This window comes from Muntiacus reevesi, chromosome 2 (assembly GCF_963930625.1).
Source record: "Muntiacus reevesi chromosome 2, mMunRee1.1, whole genome shotgun sequence".
Classification (NCBI taxonomy): Eukaryota; Metazoa; Chordata; class Mammalia; order Artiodactyla; family Cervidae; genus Muntiacus; species Muntiacus reevesi.
In genome coordinates, this window is record NC_089250.1 from 272,002,396 (window position 1) to 272,023,317 (window position 20,922).

Sequence of the window (20,922 nt, forward strand, 5' to 3'; positions counted from 1 at the left end):
TCCATTTGTACTAGTTTTAGATTGCATATGTCAGGTGATAATATACAGCATTTGTCTTTCTCTGTCTGTCTTAATTCACTAAACAGAATGATATCCAGGTCCATCTATGTTAGAAGCAGCAAAACTTTATTCTTAAGGGTTGAGGAATACTCCATTGTGTGTGTGTTTGTGTGTGTGTGTGTGTGTGTGTACTGAATTCATTAGTTAGTTTTCTGGTGGAGATATTAGGGTTTTGTATATAAAGTATCATTTCTCTATAGTAGTGACAGTGTCATTTCTTCTCTTAGGTGTGGATGTTCCCTATTACATTTTTGTCCAAATGCTGTGGCTAGGTTTAACATTGTTAAACTATTAAACTGTTTAACAGTGTTAAACCAGAGTGGTAAGAGTGAGCATCCTTCCCTTGGTCCTGATTTTAGAGGAAAACCCTTTCAGATATCCACCTCTATTGGTTTGTCATAAACGGCCTTTATTATGTTGAGATGCATTTTCTCTATGCCCATTTTTCTGAGAGTATTTACCATGAATGAATGTTAGATTTTGTCAATGCTTTTCTACATCTGTTGACACAATCTTCTATTTCTCTTCCTTATTTTTAATGTGGTGTATCACGTGGATTGATTTGTGGATTTTTAACCACCCTTGTATCTCTGGAAGAATGCTATGTGATAATCATTTATGATACACTTTATATATTGTTGAATTCTGTCTGCTAATATTTTCTTGAAAACTTTTTTCAACCATATTCATCAAGAGAGTGATCTGTAATTTACTGTAGGATCTTTTTATCATACTGATATCAGTGTAGAGATAGCCTGATAGAATAAATTTAAATAAAAAATTTAAATTTAAATTTCAACTTTTTGGAATAGTTTAAGAAGGATAGATGTTATTTTAAATAGTTTCATAGGATCACATATGATACCCTCAAGTCCTGGACATTGTTTTCTGGGAGCTTTTTGGTTCAGTTCAGTTCAGTCGCTCAGTCATGTCCGACTCTTTGTGACCCTTGAACTGCAGTAAACCAAGCCTCCCTGTCCATCACCAACTCCCGGAGTTTACCCAAACTCATGCCCATTGAGTCAGTGGTGCCATCCAACCATCTCACCCTCTGTCATCCCCTTCTCCTTCCGGCTTCAATCTTTCCCAGCATCAGGGTCTTTTCCAATGAGTCAGCTCTTCACACCAGGTGGCCAAAGTATTGGAGTTTCAGGTTGAACATCAGTCTTTCCAATGAGTATTCAGAACTGACTTCCTTTAGAATGGACTGGTTGGATGTCTTTGCAGGCGAAGGGACTCTCAAGAGTCTTCTCCAACACCACAGTTCAAAAGCATCAATTCTTCTGCGCTCAGCTTTCTTTATAGTCCAACTCTCACAGAAATACATGACTACTGGAAAAACCATAGCCTTGACTAGACGGACCTTTGTGGACAAAGTCATGTCTCTGCTTTTTAATATGTTGTCTAGGTTGGTCATAACTTTCCTTCCAAGGAGTAAGCATCTTTTAATTTTATGGCTGCAATCTCCATCTGCAGTGATTTGGGAGCCCCCCAATATAAAGTCAGCCACTGTTTCCACTGTTTCCCCATCTCTTTGCCATGAAGTGATGGGACCAGATGAATTTTCTTCAAAAAGGACACATTTCCAATATCGAACGAAGAAGAAATAGAAAATCTCAACAGACCCATCACAAGCACGGAAATTGAAACTCTAATCAGAAATCTTCCACCAAACAAAAGCCCAAAACCAGATGGCTTCACAGCTGAATTCTACCAAAAATTTAGTAAAGAACTAAGACCTTTGCTACTGAAACTCTTCCAGAAAATTGCAGAAGACAGTAAACTTCCAAACTCATTCTATGATGCCACCATCACCTTAATACAAAAACCTGACAAAGATGCCACAAAAAAAGAAAATTATAGCCCAATGTCACTGATGAACATAGATACAAATTCCTTAACAAAATTCAAGCAAACAGAATCCAACAACATATTAAAAAGATCATACATCATGACCAAGTGGGCTTTATCCCAGGAATGCAAGGATTCTTTAATATCTGCAAATCAATCCATGTAATACACCACATTAACAAATTGAAAGATAAAACCATTTGATTATCTCAATAAATGCAGAGAAAGCCTTTGACAAAATTCAACATCCATTTATGATAAAAACCCACCAGAAGGTAGGAATAGAAGGATCATACCTCAACATAATAAAGGCTATATATGACAAACCCACAGGAAAAATTATCCTCAATGGTGAAATAATTGAAAGCACTTCCCCTAAAGCCAGGAGCAAGCAAGGGTGCCCACTCTCACAACTACTACTCAATATACTTTTGGAAGTGTTGGCCACAGCAATCAGAGCAGAAAAAGAAATAAAAGGAATCCACATTGGAAAAGAAGAGGTAGAACTCATTGTTTGCAGATGACATGATCCTCTACAGAGAAAATCCTAAAGACTCCACCAGAAAATTACTAGAGCTAACCAATGAATATAGTAGTGTTGCAGGATATAAAATTAACACACAGAAATCCCTTGCATTCCTATACAATAACAGTGAGAAAAGAGAAAGAGAAATTAAGGAAATAAGTCCCTTCACTGTTGCAACGAAAAGAATAAAATCTTAGGAATAAATCTACCTAAACAAAGAAAAGACCTATATAGAGAAAACTATAAAACACTGGTGAAAGAAATCCAAGAGGACACAAATAGATGGAGAAATATACCGTGTTCATGGATTGGAAGAATCAATATAGTGAAAATGAGTATACTACCCAAAGCAATATATAGATTCAATGCAATCCCTATTAAGTTACCAATGGTATTTGTCAGAGAACTAGAACAAATGATTTCACAATTTGTATTGATATACAAAAAACCTCGAATGGTCAAAGCAATCTTGAGAAACAAGAATGGCACTGGAGGAATCAACTTGCCTGAGTTCAGTCTCTTCTACAAAGCCACAGTCATCAAGACAGTGTGATACTGACACAAAAACAGAAATATAGATCAGTGGAACAAAATAGAAAGCCAGAGATAAATCCAGGCACCTATGGATGCCTTATCTTTGACAAAGGAAGCAAGAATATACAATAGAGAAAAGACAATCTCTTTAGCAAGTGGTGCTGGGAAAACTGGTCAACCACATGTAAAAGAATGAAACTAGAATACTTTCTAACACCATACACAAAAATAAATGCAAAATAGATTAAAGATCCAAATGTAAGACCAGAAACTATAAAACTCCTAGCGGAAAACATAGGCAAAACACTCTCCGACATGAACCACAGCAGGATCCTCTATGACCCACCTCCCAGAATATTGAAAATAAAAGCAAAAATAAACAAATGGGACCTAATGAAACTTAAAAGCTTTTGCACAACAAAGGAAACAATAAGCAAGGTGAAAAGACAGCCCTCAGAATGGGAGAAAATAATAGCAAATGAAGCAACAGACAAAGGATTAATCTCAAATATATAGATGCAGCTCCTGTAGCTCAATTCCAGAAAAATAAATGACCCAATCAAAAAACGGGCCAAAGAACTAAACAAGCATTTCTCCAAAGAAGACATACAGATGGCTAACAATCACATGAATAGTTGCTCAACATCACTCATTATCAGAGAAATGCAAATCAAAACCATGATGAGGTACACGCCATTCAGAATGGCTGCTATCCAATAGTCTACAAACAATAAATGCTGGAGAGGGTGTGGAGAAAAGGGAACCCTCTTACACTGTTAGAGGGAATGCAAACTAGTACAGCCACTATGGAAAACAGTGTGGAGGTTCCTTAAAAAACTGAAAATAGAACTGCCATATGACCCTGCAATCCCGCTTCTGGGTCTACACACTGAGGAAACCAGATCTGAAAGAGACACATGCATCCCAATGTTCATCGCAGCACTGTTTATAACAGCCAGCACATGGAAGCAAGCTAGATGCCCATCAGCAGACGAATGGATAAGGAATCTATGGTACATATACACCATGGAATATTACTCAGTCGTTAAAAAGAATTCATTTGAATCAATTTGAATGAGATGGATGAGACTGGAGCCCATTTTCCATAGTGAAGTAAGCCAGAAAGATAAAGACCAATACAGTATACTAACGCATATATATGGAATTTAGAATGATGGTAACGATAACCCAATATGCAAAACAGAAAAAGAGACACAGATGTACCAAACAGACTTTGGGACTCAGTGGGAGAAGGCAAGGGTGGGATGTTCTGAGAGAATAGCATTGAAACAAGTATATTATCAAGGGTGAGACATACCACCAGCCCATGTTGGATGCATGAGAAGTGCTCAGGGCTGGTACACTGGGAAGACCCAGAGGGATGGGATGGGGAGGGAGTTGGGAGGGAGGATTGGAATGGGGAACACACGTAAATCCATGGGTGATTCATGGCAATGTATGGCAAAATCCTATACAGTATTGTAAAGTAACTAGCCTCCAAGTAATAAATATAAATGAAAAAAAAAAAAAAAAAAAAACCCTTTAAGCTTTACTGTATCCAATTAACCAGTATGTGAACCGTGAACTTCCAGATGTCCAAGTTGGAATTAGAAAAGGCAGAGGAACCAGAGATCAAATTGCCAACATCCACTGGATCATCGACAAAGCAAGAGAGTTCCAGGAAAACATCTACTTCTGCTTTATTGACTACACCCAATCCGTTGACTGTGAGGATCACAACAAACTGAGGATAATTCTTAAAGAATGGGAATAACAGACCACCTGACCTGCCCCTTGAGAAATCTGTATGCTGGTCAAGAAGAAGCAGTGAGAACTGGACATGGAACAACAGACTGGTTCCAAATCGAGCAAGGAGTATGTCAAGGTTGTTTATTGTCACCCTGCTTATTTAACTTAAATTCAGAATACATCATGCAAAATGTTGGGTTGGATGAAGCACAAGTTGGAATCAAGATTGCAGGACAAATATCAATAACCTCAGAGATGCAGATGACACCACCCTTATGGCAGAAAGCGGAGAAGATCTGAAGAGCCTCTTGATGAAAGTGAAAGAGGAGAGTGAAAAAGTTGGCTTAAAACTCAACATGTAAACGAAGATCATGGCATCCGGTCCCATCACGTCATGGCAAAGAGATGGGGTAACAAAGGAAACAGTGAGAGACTTTGTTTTGAGGGGCTCCAAAATCACTGCAGATGGTGATTGCAGCCATGAAATTAAGCAACGCTTGCTCCTTGGAAATAAAGTTATGACCAACCTAGACAGCATATTAAAAAGCAGAGACATTACTTTCCCAACAAAGCTCCGTAGAGTGAAGGCTATGCGTTTTGTAGTAGTCATGTATGGATGTGAGAATTTGACGGTAAAAAAAAAGCTGAGCATGGAAGAATTGATGCTTTTGAGCTGTGGTGTTGAAGAAAACGCTTGAGACTCCCTTAGACTGCAAGGAGATCCAACCAGTCTATCCTAAAGGAAATCAGTCCTGAAAGTTCACTGGAACGACTGATGCTGGATAAAACCCCAGTATTGTGGCCCATGATGAGAAGAACTGACTCATTTGAAAAGACCATTATGCTGGGAAGGATCGAAGGCAGGAGGAGAAGGGGACGACAGAGGTTGAGATGGTTGGATGGCATCACCGACTATGGACATCAATTTCTGCAAGCTCCAGGAGTTGGTGATGGACAGGGAAGTCTGCCATGGTGCAACCCATGGGGTCCCAAAGAATCTGACAAAATTTAAGACCACTAAAAATTGTGAGGGCATATCCCCTTATACTAGCTTCTTCCTTGTAAGTAACCATCACAGGAGGTAAAGGTTGCCCATAGTGTTGAAAACATACTGAAAATTATATAACTAATGAACATTTCTCCTCCCATAGTTGTGACATCATCTGGGTAGTCATGCTATACTACATGGCACGTGGATTTTTTAGGTCTATTATGTTTACTAATGAGTTGATTCTAGATAGGGAAATTTCCCCAGTATCCGTCGGCCAAATGTAATTAGCTCAGTTCAGTTGCTCATCACGTCCAATCTTTGTGGGCCCACGGACTGCAGCTGCCAGGCTCCCCGGTCCAGCACCAACTGCTGGAGCTTGCACAAGCTTATGTCCATGCAGTCGGTAATGCCATCAAAGGATCTCATCCTGTCGTCTCCTTCTCCTGCCTTCAATCCTTCGAGGTATCAGGGTCTTTTCCAATGAGTCGATTCTTCGCATCAGGTGGCCAAAGTATTGGTTCTTCAGCTTCAATATCAGTCCTTCCAGTGAATATTCAGGACTAATTTCCATTAGGACTGGCTATTCTGATCTCCGTGCAGTTCAAGGAATTCTCAAGAGTCTGCTCCAACACCACAGTTCAAAAGCACCAATTCTTCTGTGTTCTGCTTTTTTGTGGTCCAACTCTCACATTCATACATTACAGGAAAAACCATAGCTTTGACTAGATGGACCGTTCTCAGCAAAGTAATGTCTCTGCTTTTTAATACGCTATCTAAGTTGATCATAACTTTTCTTCAAAGGAGCAAGCATCTTTTAATTTCATGGCTGCATGACCATCTGCAGTGATTTTTGAACCCAAGGATATAAATTCTGTCACTGTTTCCATTGTTTCCCCATCTATTTTACATGAGATAGTGGGACCAGATGCCATGATCTTCGTGTTTCAAATCTTGAGATTTAAGCCAGTTTTTTTCACTCTCCTCTTTCACATTCATCTGGAGGTCCTGTAGTTACTCTTCATTTTCTGCCATAAGGGTGGTGTCATCTGCATATCCAAGTTGCTGACATTTCTCCTGGCAATCTTGATACCAGCTTGTGCTTCATGCAGCCTGGCATTTCACATGATGTACTCTGCATATAAGTTAAATAAACAGGGTGACAATATACAGCCTTGACGTACTCCTTTCCCAATTTGGAACCAGTCTATGTTTCCATGTCCATTCTAACAGTTGCCTTTTGACATGCATACAGATTTCACAGAAGGCAGATCAGGTGGTCTGGTACTCTTATGTCTTGAATAATGTCCCACAGTTTATTGTGATCCACACAGTCAAAGGCTTTGTTGTGTTCAATAAGGCATAAATAGATGCTTTTCCATAACTCTCTTGCTTTTTCGATGATCCAGTGGAAGTTGATAATTTGATATCTGGCTCCTCAGTCTTTTCTAAATCCAGCTTGTACATCTGGAAGTTCTTGGTTCACATACTCTTGAAGCCTGGCTTGGAGCATTTTGATCATTACTTTGCTAGCTTGTTAGATGAGTACAATCATGTGGTAATTTGAACACTCTTTGGCATTGCCTTTCTTCGGCATTGGAATGAAAACAGAACTTTTCCAGTCCTGTGGCCACAGAGTTTTCCAAATTTGCTGATGTATTGAGTGCAGCACGTTCATAGCGTCATCTATTACGACTTGAAATAGCTCAATGGAATTCCATCAGCTCCACTAGCTTTTTCTGTCATGATGCTTCCTAAGGCCCATTTGACTTCAGACTCCAGGATGTCTGGCCCTAGGTGTGTGTGAGTGATCACACCATCGTGGTTATCTGGGCCATGAGATTTTTTTTGTATAGTCCTGTGTGTTTCTTGCCACCTCTTCTTAATTTCTTCTGCTTCTGTCAGATCCATACAATTTCTGTCCTTCACTGTGCCCATCTCTGCATGAAATGTTTCCTTGGTATCTCCAATTTTCTTGAGGAGATATCTAGCCTTTCTCATTCTATTGGTTTCCTCAATTTCTTTGCATTGATCGCTGAGGATGGCTTTCTTATCTCTCCTTGTTATTCCCTGAAGTCTGCATTCAGATGGGTATATCTGTCCTTTTCTCCTTTTCCTTTATCATCTCTTTTTTCTCAGCTAATTGTAAGGCCTCCTCAGACAACTATTTTGACTTTTTGCGTTTCTTTTTCTCGGATGTGGTCTTGAACAGTGCCTCCTGTACAATGTCACCAACCTCCGTCCACAGTTCTTCAGGCACTCTGTCTATCAGATCTAATCACTTGAAACTGTTTGTCACTTCCACTGTATAATTGTAACGGATTTGATTGAGGTCAAACCTGAATGGTTAGTGGTTTTCTGCACTTTCTTCAATTTCAGTCTGAATTTGCAAATAAGGAGTTCATGATCTGAGCCACAGTCAGCTCCTAATATTGTTTTTTGCTGACTGTATAGAGCCTCTCCATCTTAGGCTGCAAAGAATATAATCAATCTGATATTGGTGTTGACCATCTGGTGATGTCCATCTGGTGTAGAGTTGTCTCTTGTGTTGTTGAAAGAGGGTGTTTCTCAGACCTGTGCGTTGTCTTGGCAAAACTCTGTTAGCCTTTGCCTTGCTTCGTTTTGTACTCCAAGGCCAAACTTGCCTGTTACTCCAGGCATCTCCTGATTTCCTACTTTTGTATTCCAGTCCCCTATGGTAAAATGGACCCCTTTTTTGGTGTTAGTTCTAAAAGGTCTTGTAGGTCTTCATCGAACTGTTCAACTTCAGGTTCTTAAGCATTGCTGGTTGGGGCATCGCCCTGAATTACTGTGATACTGAATGCTTTGTCTTGGAAACGAAGAGATCATTCTGTCACTTTTGAGATTACACCCAAATACTGCAATTCAGACTCTTTTGTTACCTATGAGTGCTACTCCATTTCTTCTAAGGGATCTTGCACACAGTAGTATATATAATGGGTATCTGAATTAAATTCGCCTGTTCCAAAAATTTAGTTCACTGATTCGTAAAATGTCAACGTTCAACCCTCCCATCTGCTATTCGAGTATTTCCAATGTCCCTTGGTTCATGGATCTAACATTCCAGGTTCCTATGCCATACTGTTCTTTGCATCGAACTTTACTTCCATCATCAGTCAAATTCACAGCTGTGCATTGTTTTCGCTTTGGCTTGTTCTCTTCACGCTTTCTCGAGATATTTCTCCACTCTTCTCTGGTAGCTGGACAGCCTCATGTAAATCCGTGAAGTCAAATCACACCCTCACACCATACACAAAAATAAACTCAACCTGGCTCCAAGGGTTAAATAGAAGACATGACGCCATAAACCTGCTAGAAGAGAACATAGGCAAAACTTACTCTGACATAAATAGCAGGATCACTCCTGGAAGTCCCGGGATCAAACAGATAGACTCTTACAGTTTGTATTTCATTTTAGGTATGCCTTAATAAAACACAACAGCCTGGGAGGTTCAAACATAGATAGTTTTCACAGTTTTTCACAGAAACAGTTTTTCACAGTTCTAGAGGCTAGAAGTACAGGATCAAGTTGTCAGTGTGTTTGCTTTTTGTGAAGCCTCCTACTTGCGTTTCAGATTTTCTTTTAATTTTGTACTGATGCACTTGGTTTTAGTGGCATATTGTTACCTCTCCAGGATGCTCCTGAATTAAGCACTTGATAAAATATTTGAGCCATCAGATCTGTGTGTTTTATTTTATAGCTATTTTGAAACCCTCACCCTTTTTTCTATTTATTGTTCTGGGCAATTCCTATCACAGTGTATAATAATAATAAAGTTTATTTCCTACAAAATTTCCATAATAATTGGCACTGAATTATGAAAATGAGTCTAAATTGATATAAGTTGTGCCGGTGGTTCCTATCATGAATTCTTGATGATATTCCTCCTTTTCCTTTTGTCTCTTCGAATATACTTCCCAGTTATTTTGTCTCATTCCATTTCTTTACCAATACTTTCAATGATGGTTCCATTCAATGGTTGAAGGTGAGGAAAGTACTAGCATTAGGGCAGAGACTTATCTCAGGGAAGTGAAGAATCCAGAGGGATGCACATGGTCTGTGTCAACCCCTAATATGTGTGATTTCAGCATTTCTTCCTCATGAGACCATTACCTTCAGGGATCATGGAAAAGAAATGCCTGTCAAGTACAGCCAGTTGTCTCCTAAGGCTGCTAACTAGAAACTTGTAATTGTTTCCAGTAATTAACAACTGAGAGAAAAGTTTCCAGAAATGTTCTCAGCTCCCAAGCCTGCACTCCCATTGCTGCTGCAGGTGAAATGATAATTGCAGTTTTGATGGGACGGGAGGGGAGGACAGCGTCTCAAACCCATATATCAGGATCTGGCTGCCTCCCTCCCACACACATACTGGGTATAATGACCATCCCACCGAGCCCTTGTCCTGGTAGCTGGAAGATATGTCCGTTGTATTTTCGTCAGAGCAGCTGAGTCTCTGAGAGAAAGGCAGGTCAAGATTCTGGGTAAGTGATCACATCAGAAACTGACACCGACACCAATTTGTTGACATTCTAGCAAATCTAATACGTCAGTTTATGAAAGACAGAAGACTACATGCTTTATAAGTGCCAAATTTTCCTCTGTGTCTTGTATTTTAATGTCAACTGCAAATATTAATTCATTGCTAATATATTCACTGAGCTCTGACAATAACATACTGTTTCAGTGTATGATTGGACACTAATAATTTTGTTTTGACTTAAACTGTTTCATCACATGTTAGTGTTTTATGCCCTAAGGTTTATTGCCTACATATGATTATTCAAACATTTCTATAATACATGTTATTTTAGGTGTGTTTCTCTCATGGGAACTAAAGAGTCTTTCTGTTGCCATCCAAAGAGTGACACATTCTCATCTTCATGATATTGTCTTTTGTGACACAGGTTTCTGCTGTATTCTGCTGCCAGCAGTGATGTTCATGTGTTAAGATGCTAAGACTTAATTCATAATACATGGTACCATAGAGTAAAGTTTTACAAATAAATGGAATCTTGTTATATGAAAATTTAAAAATACCATAGGTCTATAAACAGAAAAGCTGTGAAATCAAAATCCAGTATAGATCTGGTTTATTAAATGCCTGCAACTAACTTGCTGTTTGGCATGGCTGGTGATCAGTGCACTCTCTTTTTTTGCTTTTGGCCATGCATCAAAGTTCATGAGATTTTAGATCCTGGACCAGGGAATGAACTTGGACCCTCTGTGGTGGAATGCAGGGTGTTAATCATTTAAGCACCTGGGTGTTTCCTCAAACCACTGCCTTGAGTATCCCAGTGGGATTCGGTCCTCACTCTGCACTAAGAAGCAGGTTTGACAAAGACTTAACCTGTCTGGGGGTAGGTAATACTCCTCTGTATAACTAAGGTCTCTTAGGTTTCTGCCTGATAAATTGGTGATGAATAAAGAAGGGTTAACATGAGAATCTTCAGTGATTAATTTTACATATTAGTTCTTTTAAATGTTATACACGGAACCCTTTAAAGGCTGCTGGTAACAGAAACACAAGAAGCAAATAATTCCAATTGGGAACTATTGTTAAATGGAGAATTTTGGATTTTAGTTGACACAATGCACGTAACCCAAGCCTCATATTCCCACGCAGGACATTCTAACTCCAAGGTACCAGTGACTGTGAACTGAAATGATGGCCAGCAGCTTTTTAATAATAGGCATGATCATCGTAACACAGACCGTGGTTGGAATTCTGGGGAATTTCTCACTCCTTTGCAGTTATATCGTCCTTCACTTCATGGGTTACAGGTTAAGGTCCACAGACTTGATCCTTAAGCACCTGATTGTGGCCAACTCCTTGGTCCTCCTCTGTAAAGGAGTCCCCCACACAATGGCAGTCTTTGGGTGGAAGCATATCCGCAGTGATGTTGGCTGCAAACTTCTCTTCTTTCTGCACAGAGTGGGGAGGGGAGTGTCCATCAGTAGCATCTTCCTCTTGAGTGTCTTTCAGGTGATCACGATCAGTCCCTGGAACTCCACGTGGGCAGTGCTGAAAGTAACAGCTCCCAAGTACGTGGTTCTCTCTGTTTTCCTGTGTTGGCTCCTGCAAATGCTGGTAAATGTCATTTTTCCTTTCCATATGACTGGCAAATGGAGTGACAGAAACATCACAGGTGAAAAAGATTTTGGCTACTGTTTTTCTATTGTTACTGACAAAACTGAAGACGCCTTGTATGCAGCATTGCTATTATTCCCTGATGTTTTATGTTTGGGACTCACGCTCTGGACCGGCAGCTACATGGTTCTCATCCTGTACAGACATAAGCAGCAGGTCCGGCACATTCGTAGGACTGACGCCTCCTCCAGGTCCTCCCCTGAGTCCAGAGCTACTAAATCCATCCTTCTCCTCGGGAGCACCTTTGTCTACTTTTATATTCTTTCCTCCATCTGTCAAGTTCTTTTGGCTCTTTTTGATCAGCCCAGCCAGTTCCTTGTGGACATCACTATAATCATTGCAGCGTGTTTCCCAACTGTCAGCCCCTTTTTGCTCATGAGCCATAACTCCAGTGTACACAGGCTCTATCTTGCTGGGATAAGAAATGCAAAGTCCTCTACTATTATGAGAAAAGTGTGAATTTTATTTATTTCTATAATGATTGGTTGCCAGTTCATTTATTCACCCTCAGAATCCTAACTTAAATTTTGAAATCTCAAGATAATATTATACTGGACATTCCAAGTATCTTCTTCAATATAAAGACCAATTGAATTATATTGTCATGAAATATGAATATATCAGTAATGTTTTCTTGTAGAGAAGGAGTTCAGGTTTATGCAATAAACAACAGGTCTTTACAATATTGTAGTGTTTTTCTGCCATACATTGATGTGAATCAGTCATGGATTTACATGTGTTCCTCATCCTGAACCCCCCTCCCACCTCCCTCCCACCTCCCTACTAGGTTGATCCTATGGCACCAGCCCTGTGCACTTATCTCATGCATCTAACCTGGAGTGGCAATCTGTTTCACAGTTGACAATATACATGTTTTAATGCTATTCTCTCAGATCATCCCACCCTCGTCTTCTCCCTCAGAGTCCAAAAGTTTATTCTATACATCTGTGTCTCTTTTTCTGTCTTGTATACAGAGTTATCATCACCATCTTTCTAAATTCCATATATATTCCATAATATACTGTATTGGTGTTTTTCTTTCTGGCTTACTTCACTCTGTATAATGGGCTCCAGTTTCATCCACCTCATTAGAACTGATTTAAATGTTAAGAGAGATGGCAGTATTTATTAGAAAGAGTGTTGCAGGGAGATTAGCACATTACAATATTTTCATGTAGAAATGAGCAGTTTGAAGTGAAGTACAATAAAAAACACGCTGAAAAAAAACTATATTTCAGCAGATTTTTTAAACTGAAATATACTTGACATATGACTGTGTAAATTTAAAGTGCAAGATTTCATAATTTGTTACATGCAATTATTGTAATATGACTGCCATTACAACCACATATAACAATGCACAACTCTTCTTTTATGTTAAATTTTTCATTGAATTTTAGTTGATTTACAGTATTATGGTAGTGGCAGAGGTACAGTATTGTGCTTCAATATATAGGTTACACTTTGTTTTAAGGTATTAAGAGCTATTGGCCATATTCCCTGTGCTGTAAAGTATGTCCTTGTAGTTTATTTATTTTATACATAGTAGTGTGTACTTCTAAATCGTTACTCTGTCTTGCCCCTTCCCACTTTCTCTCCCCACTGGTAAATACTAGTTTATTCCTATGTGTGAGAGTCTTTTTCTAGTCCATTATTTTCATCCATTTGTACTAGTTTTAGATTTCATATGTCAGGTGATAATATATAGTATTTGTCTTTATCTGTCTGACTTAATTCACTAAACATAATGATATCCATGTCCATCTATCTTAGAAGCAGCAAAATTTTCTTCTTAAGGAGTGGGGAATATTCCAGTGTGTGTGTGTGTGTGTGTGTGTGTGTGTGTGTGGTGTGCGTGTGTGTGTCTGTGTACTGTTCTTTTTAGTTAGTTTTCTGGTGGAAATATTAGGGTTTTCTATATAAAATATCGTTTCTCTATAGTAGTGACAGTGTTGCTTCTTCTCTTAGGCGTTGGATGTCTCTTACTACATTTTTGTCCAAATGCTGTGGCTAGGACCTCCACATACTTAAACCAGAGTGGCAAGAGTGAGCATCCTTCCCTTGGTCCTGATTTTAGAGGAAAACTCTTTCAGATATCCACCTCTGTGGGTTTGCCATAAATGGCCTTTATTATGTTGAGTTGTGCTTTCTCTATGCCCATTTTTCTGAGAGTATTTACCATGAATGGATGTTAGATTTTGTCAATGCTTTTTCTACATCTACTGACACAATCTTGTGTTACTTTTCCTTTTCTTAATGTGGTGTATCAAGTGGATTGATTTGTGGATTTTAAACATCCTTGCATCTCTTAAAACGTGATAATCATTTATGATATCTTTTATAGATTGTTGAATTCTGTCTGCTAATATTTTCTGGAAAACTCTTTTCAACCATATTCATCAAGAAAATGATCTGTAATTTTCTGTAGGGTCTCTTTATAGTACTGATATCAGTGTCGAGATAGCCTGATAGAATAAACTAAGAGTGTTCCCCTCCTCTTCAACTTTTTGGAAGAGTTTAAGAATGATAGATATTATTTTTAAAAATGTTTCCTAGGATCACATGTGACACCCTCAAGTCCTGGACATTGTTTTCTGGGAGGTTTTTGGTTCAGTTCAGTTCAGTTCAGTCGCTCATCTTGTCTTTCTCTTTGCGACCCAATGCGCCGCAGTACACCAGGCCTTCCTGTCTGTCAGGGGATGTTTAACAGGAGGGTTCCTACGTGCTGTTTCTCATAAATCCTCTGTTCCTTATCAGTGGAACAGCAAGCTGTTCCCAGGGCTGGGGTCAGTGTGTGAGACAAGCTTGGGTTTCCATCAGTAAACATTCTCTTTATGAGAAAACTGCTTTGTCTTGATCCTCTTTCTTGAGCTATGGATTATCTGTTGATCTTGTGGCCATCATTAATCCCTTTTTCCCTTGGCAATGGTTGCTATATGTTTAGTTTTCTGATCTTTATCATTGTCGAAAGAAATTCCTTGTACAAGAGCCTACATATACTCACAAAAGTATCATTAAAGCACCTTTGCTCCATCAGAGGCTAGGTCCTCGTGCCTTTTTTGACTCTCTCTCTATCCATTAAAGAACCCCAACAAGTGGCGCCCAGACCAGGGACTCTGGTATATGTGACATTTCAGACGGAGTGACTCAGGGCCTATTGAGGTCAGTAAGTACTAAGACATGGGTCAAACGGCTAAAAAGCCCCCTCATCTCTCTACTTAACTTCAAATGGCTGGAAAGCCCCATCATCTCTCTACTTTACTTCACCATTTGTTTAAAGCTCAGGGACTTTTGGTTTTGCACCAACAAATTAGGCTTGCCTTTAAACAATGTTTAATTGGAATCCTTGGTTCCCTGATAAAGACAGTTTTGATTTAGAAAATGGCACCGGGTCAAAGAAAATGTTGAACGAGCCACCAAATGGAGAAAAAATATTCCAATCGATTTCTGGCCCCTTTGGGCTCTCATTAAAGCTGTAATTCTCCCATTTCAAGGTAACTTCTAGCCCTCCTAATATTCGACTACAGACTTAACACATTACATGAATATAAATTAAATGATATAACTTTACAAAAGGCCCAATGAGAAGAACATAAAATATTTTCGAATTTTCCTACAAGCCCTGCCACGGCTGCTCCAAATGCTGCTCCTCTGCCAGCAGGCAGAAATCTAAAAGTCTCTTCTTCACTAGAACCTAATGATTCTAACAACGACTCTCCTGAGACACTTTTTGATATCAAAACAGGCAACCATTTTTTAGATAATAATAATAAGTCCTAAGTACAGATTTATATTTGAAAAAATCGGTATGTACTCACTCTCCTCCATGACAGAAGCTCTCTGAATTACTGACTTTGCAATCACAAGTCTCTGAAACCGATGGTTTCTCCGCCTTTCCAGTTTTAAGAAATCTTGATGCTCAAGGGCACATAATACCTCAAAATGAAGGTATTAGTTTTTTTACATGCAACAAATGAAAAAGGATACAACTGTGTATGGCCCACATTCGCCTTTTCCTAAAGAGCTTCTAAATTCTGTGGCATCTTCTTTTGGAAACTTTATTCCCTATGATTGCCGAATTCTAGTAAATGTTCTCCTTAAACCAGGAGAATATCTTCAATGGGCAATGTTTTTTCATGATATAGCCAGAGATCATGCTAACAAGAACGCCCAAGCTGGCACTCCCCAAACCAAATTACTTTTGAAATGTTAACTGATACCAGATAATTTGATGCCATAGAAGCTCAAATACAATACCCTTCCTTGTTACATGAACAATAAGAAACAGTGGCCCTTGAAACTTGAGATCAAATGACTCCTCAAGGAGAGCCTACAGGTAGAAACACCAAAATATTACAAAGACCTAATGAAAATTATGCTGATTTTTTAGCTAGATTAGAAACTATTGTTTCCCATACTGTAATTAGAGAAGAAGTCCTAAAACAGCTAGAGAGATTACTTGTTTATGAGAATGCAAATCAGGAATGTCAAAGAGCTATCGCTCCAATTCATGACACTGGGACTATTATTGATTATTTGAATTCTTGTCTCAATCTAGGATCAGAAACTCAAAAGATGCAAATGCTAGCTGAGACAATGGCTGCTGCCTTTAGAAAGGAAAATGGAGGATGCTTTACAAGTAGAGATAAAAACCATTTAAAAGGGACTGCCCTAAGAAGGTTAATAAACCAACCTCCAAGAATTTGCCCTCATTGCCATAGAGGAATGCATTGGGCCAAAGATTGTAAATCTAAATTTGATATTGAAGGAAGACCTATTCCAGGAAACTCCAAGCAGGGGACACCCCTGGTGCCCTTCAACAAAAACCAGGGGCAAATTCTATCTTTTCCCTCAAACCCTCAACATCTGGCAGTGTTGCCGTCAACATATCAGCCCTAAGTGATTTTCTCCTTGACGCTCAAGCAGTCCCTTCCAGAATAACTACTGGACTTTTTGCACCCCTATCCCCACAAACCTTCAGTCTTTTACTCAGCTGATCTAGTTTGACTTGTATAGGAATTGCTGTTCTCCCTGGAATAGTTAATTCAGATTTTAAGGGAGAAGTTCAAATCATGATGTCATCTCAGAATCTATGGCAATTCAAAAAGGAGGAGAAAATTGCTCAATTACTTCTTTTGCTGTTCAGTCGCTCCGTCGTGTCCGACTCTTTGTGACCCCATGAATCGCAGCATTCCAGGCCTCCCTGTGCATCAGAAACACCTGGAGTTCACTCAAAGTCATGCCCATTGAGTCGGTGATGCCATCCAACCATCTCATCCTCTGTTGTCCCCTTCTCCTCCTGCCCCCAATCCCTCCCAGCATCAGGGTCTTTTCCAATGAGTCAGCTCTTTGCATGAGGTGGCCAAAGTATTGCAGTTTCAGCTTCAGCATCAGTCCCTCCAAAGAACACCCAGGACCTATCTCCTTCAAGATGGACTGGTTGCATCTCCCTGTAGTCCAAGGGACTCTCAAGAGTCTTCTCCAACGCCACAGATCAAAAGCATCAATTTTTTGGCGCTCAATTTTCTTCACAGTCCAACTCTCACATCCATTCGTGACCACTGGAAAAACCAAAGCCTTGACCAGATGGACCTTTGTTGGCAACACATTTCTATGAACTCCTCTAATGATATATGGACAGGCAGATTCATCAGTACAGACCAAAAGCAATCCTTATGGACATCATTGGTATCTGAATATGCCTGACCAAATATAAATATCAAAATTAATGGTAAAAGATTTTCTGGTCTCCTCGACACTAGATCTGATATTACTATTATTTCCAGACACTTATGGCCCAAATCATGGCCTATACAAAAATCTCTTGCCAAATTGCAGGAATTTCTCAAACCAAAATGGAAGGAGTCTATCAAAGTGTTCAAATATACCCCTGTGAGGGACCAGAAGGCCAACCTGCAACATTAAGATCTTATGTGGTAAGTGAGTGACATGAAGTCGCTCAGATGTTTCCGACTCTTTGCCACATCGTGGACTGTAGCCCAACAGGCTCCTCCGTCCATGGGATTCTTCAGGCAAGAATATTGGAGTGGATTGCCATTTCCTTCTCCTTATGTGATAAATGCACCCCTTAATCTAATAGGAAAGACCGACTTATGCAATGGCAAACTCAGATATACTTTCCACATTTTTCCTAGGGACCACTGCTCATTTAACAAACAGAGTAGTTATAAAAATAACTGGGAGAAATGATTAGCCTATTTGGACAGAGCAATGGCCCCTCTTCAATGATAAATTACAGGCTGCTAAAGAACTTACAGATGCACAATTAAAATCAAAACAAATTGAGGAATCTTGCTCTCCTTGGAACTCTCCTATTTTTGTTATAAAAAGAAATCTAACAAATGGCGTCTCTTAACACACCTTAGAAAAGTTAATGAATCTATGAAATCTATGGGTGTATTGCAACTAGGAATCCCATCACCTACTACTATTCCTCAAAATTGGCATATTATTATTATTGATTTACAAGATTGCTTTTTCAATATACCCCTACACTCTTTAGACCGGGAGAGATTCACTCTCTCTCTCCCTTATCCTAATCATATTGGGTCTCATAAAATATTTCAATGGACTATGTTACCTCAAGATATGCTTAACAGCCCCACTATTTGTCAGAATTTTGTAGCCAAGGCTTTACACCCAATGTGACAACAATTGCCTCATGCATATATCATTAATGATATACTGTGACTATAAAAAAGAAAAATGACATTTTTGACACTGAATGGCCATGATACTCTTTAGACATCAGAAAAAAACTGATTAAAATAAAATCATTTAAAATATGCAAAATGGGTTCTTCTTACACATGCAGTTATGAAAAGGTTAACTTGTTAAAATACTTTTTGAAGCTTCAATTCTGCTTGGGAAACAAAAGCAGGCTTAGGAAAAAGCCTAAAGTTAGCTCTTATCATGTCTTTGGGATACACAGCCCACTCTATCTGGGACTCCAGTCATAAACAAATTGGAAGAACTCAAAAAAAATTTCTTTTTAAATTTCAAGTGGAAAACTATCTCTTTCTGTCTATCCAAATTTATCTGAGTCTCAATGTATGTGTTTGGTTTTAGATAATATGAAGTTAAATGAGCTCTATTTAAATTCAGGTTCCTGTGAACTGAAAAATATTCAATATTAAATATAATGTTTCAGTTCAGTTCAGTTCACTCACTCAGTCGTGTCCAACTATTTGCAACCCCATGAATCTCAGGGCGCCAGGCCCCCCTGTCCATCACCAACTCCCAGAGTTTATTCAAACTCCTGTCCATCATCGGTGATGCCATCCAGCCAACTCATCCTCTGTCGTCCCCTTCTCCTCCCACCCTCAATCCCTCCCAGCATCAGGGTATTTTCCAATGAGTCAACACGTTGCATGAGGTGGCCGAAGTATTGGAGTTTCAGCTTCAGCATCAGCCTTCCAGTGAAAACCCAGGATTGATCTCCTTTAGTATGGACTGGTTGGATCTCCTTGCAGTCTAAGGGACTCTCAAGAGTCTTCTCCAGCACCAGAGTTCAAAATCATGTTTTTGTGGTGCTCAGCTTTCTTTAGAGTCCAACTCTCACATCCATAGATGCCCACTTGGAAAAAGCATAACCTTGACTAGACGGAACTTTGTTGGCAAAATAATGTCTCTACATTTTAATATGCTGTCTAGGTTGGTCATAAGTTTTCTTCCAAGGAGTAAGCGTCTTTAATTTCATGGCTGCAATCACCATCTGCAGTGATATTGGAGCCCCCAAACATAAAGTCTGACACTGTTACCCCATCTATTTTACATGAAGTGATGGGACCAGATGCCATGATCTTAGTTTTCTGAATGTTGAGCTCTAAGCCAACTTTTTCACCTTCCTCTTTCACTTTCACCAAGAGGCTGAAATAAAATGTGATGTTTGTTTAAATATAAATATAATTTACATATAATTTTTGCTAATCTAATTCAGTCATGTCTTAAGTCATCAACATTATATAATACGTTTATTGTGCCTAGGTTTAAGGTAAACTAAATTTGTCAACAGAAAGTTAACTATAATATATATGTATATACATACATATATATACATACATACATATATATATATATATGTATACTGCTGCTGCTAAGTCGGTTCAGTCATGTCCGACTCTCTGCAACCCCATAGATGGCAGCCCACCAGCTTCCCCTGTCCCTGGGATTCTCCAGACACGAACACTGGAGTGCCTTGCCCTTTCCCTCTCCATATATATATATATAAATGTATTTTATATATATATATATGTGTATATAAATAAATGAGATTAATACTTTTAGATAAACTCTATTAAAAGTAATAATCTATTATAATAATTTAAAATATTCTCTTAGGATTGGGATAACTTAAATTTCAGAGTTATACTAAAATAAATAATAAAAATTCAAAATAGTTTGGTCATTACCAAATAAAATAAGATTTTAAAACATTAATTACTGAACACTATATTCCTCTTACAGAAAGTTTTTCTTACAGAAAACTTAAAGAGATTTTGGACTATTAATAAATATATAAATATCTTACATTATAAAAAATATATTGTTTAAATATAGTTGTATAAATATATGTGTGTGTATATTTACATATATATATATAAATATATATTATAATGTATATTATAATAAATATATTCACCAATCTGTAAAATGCTAATATACAAGTCAGTTCATGTTTGCTAAAGAAAAATAAAATATATATTTTTAATAAAAAGGTATAAGGAATGATGAATGGAATGATGAATACAAAAATATAAAAAAGATTTATGGCAAATGCATGTACCTCATTGCCCTGAACTTTCATCCTCTTCCTTCTTACATGTCTCAATTGATACAAATTCTTCTTTTATATGGGCCACAACTCTCCGAGTTGAACCTACACGACATGTTACAAACCACCTTTTAGCTTACTTTGCAATAATAAGAACAGCTAATTCTATATAAACAGACAATGGCCCTGCCTGTATTTCTAGACAGTTCAAACAATTTTTACTTTCATTCTCTATTAAAAACATTACAAA

General features: G+C 38.6%; 1 protein-coding gene across 1 annotated transcript; it reads left to right on the forward strand.

Annotated features, from left to right (window-relative positions):
* The first annotated feature begins 11,395 nt into the window (after positions 1-11,395).
* On the forward strand, positions 11,396-12,337 carry LOC136161668 (vomeronasal type-1 receptor 4-like). The gene has a single exon (XM_065926694.1). The coding sequence runs from the start codon at positions 11,396-11,398 to the stop codon at positions 12,335-12,337; it is 942 nt and encodes a 313-aa protein (XP_065782766.1).
* The last annotated feature ends 8,585 nt before the right edge of the window (positions 12,338-20,922 follow it).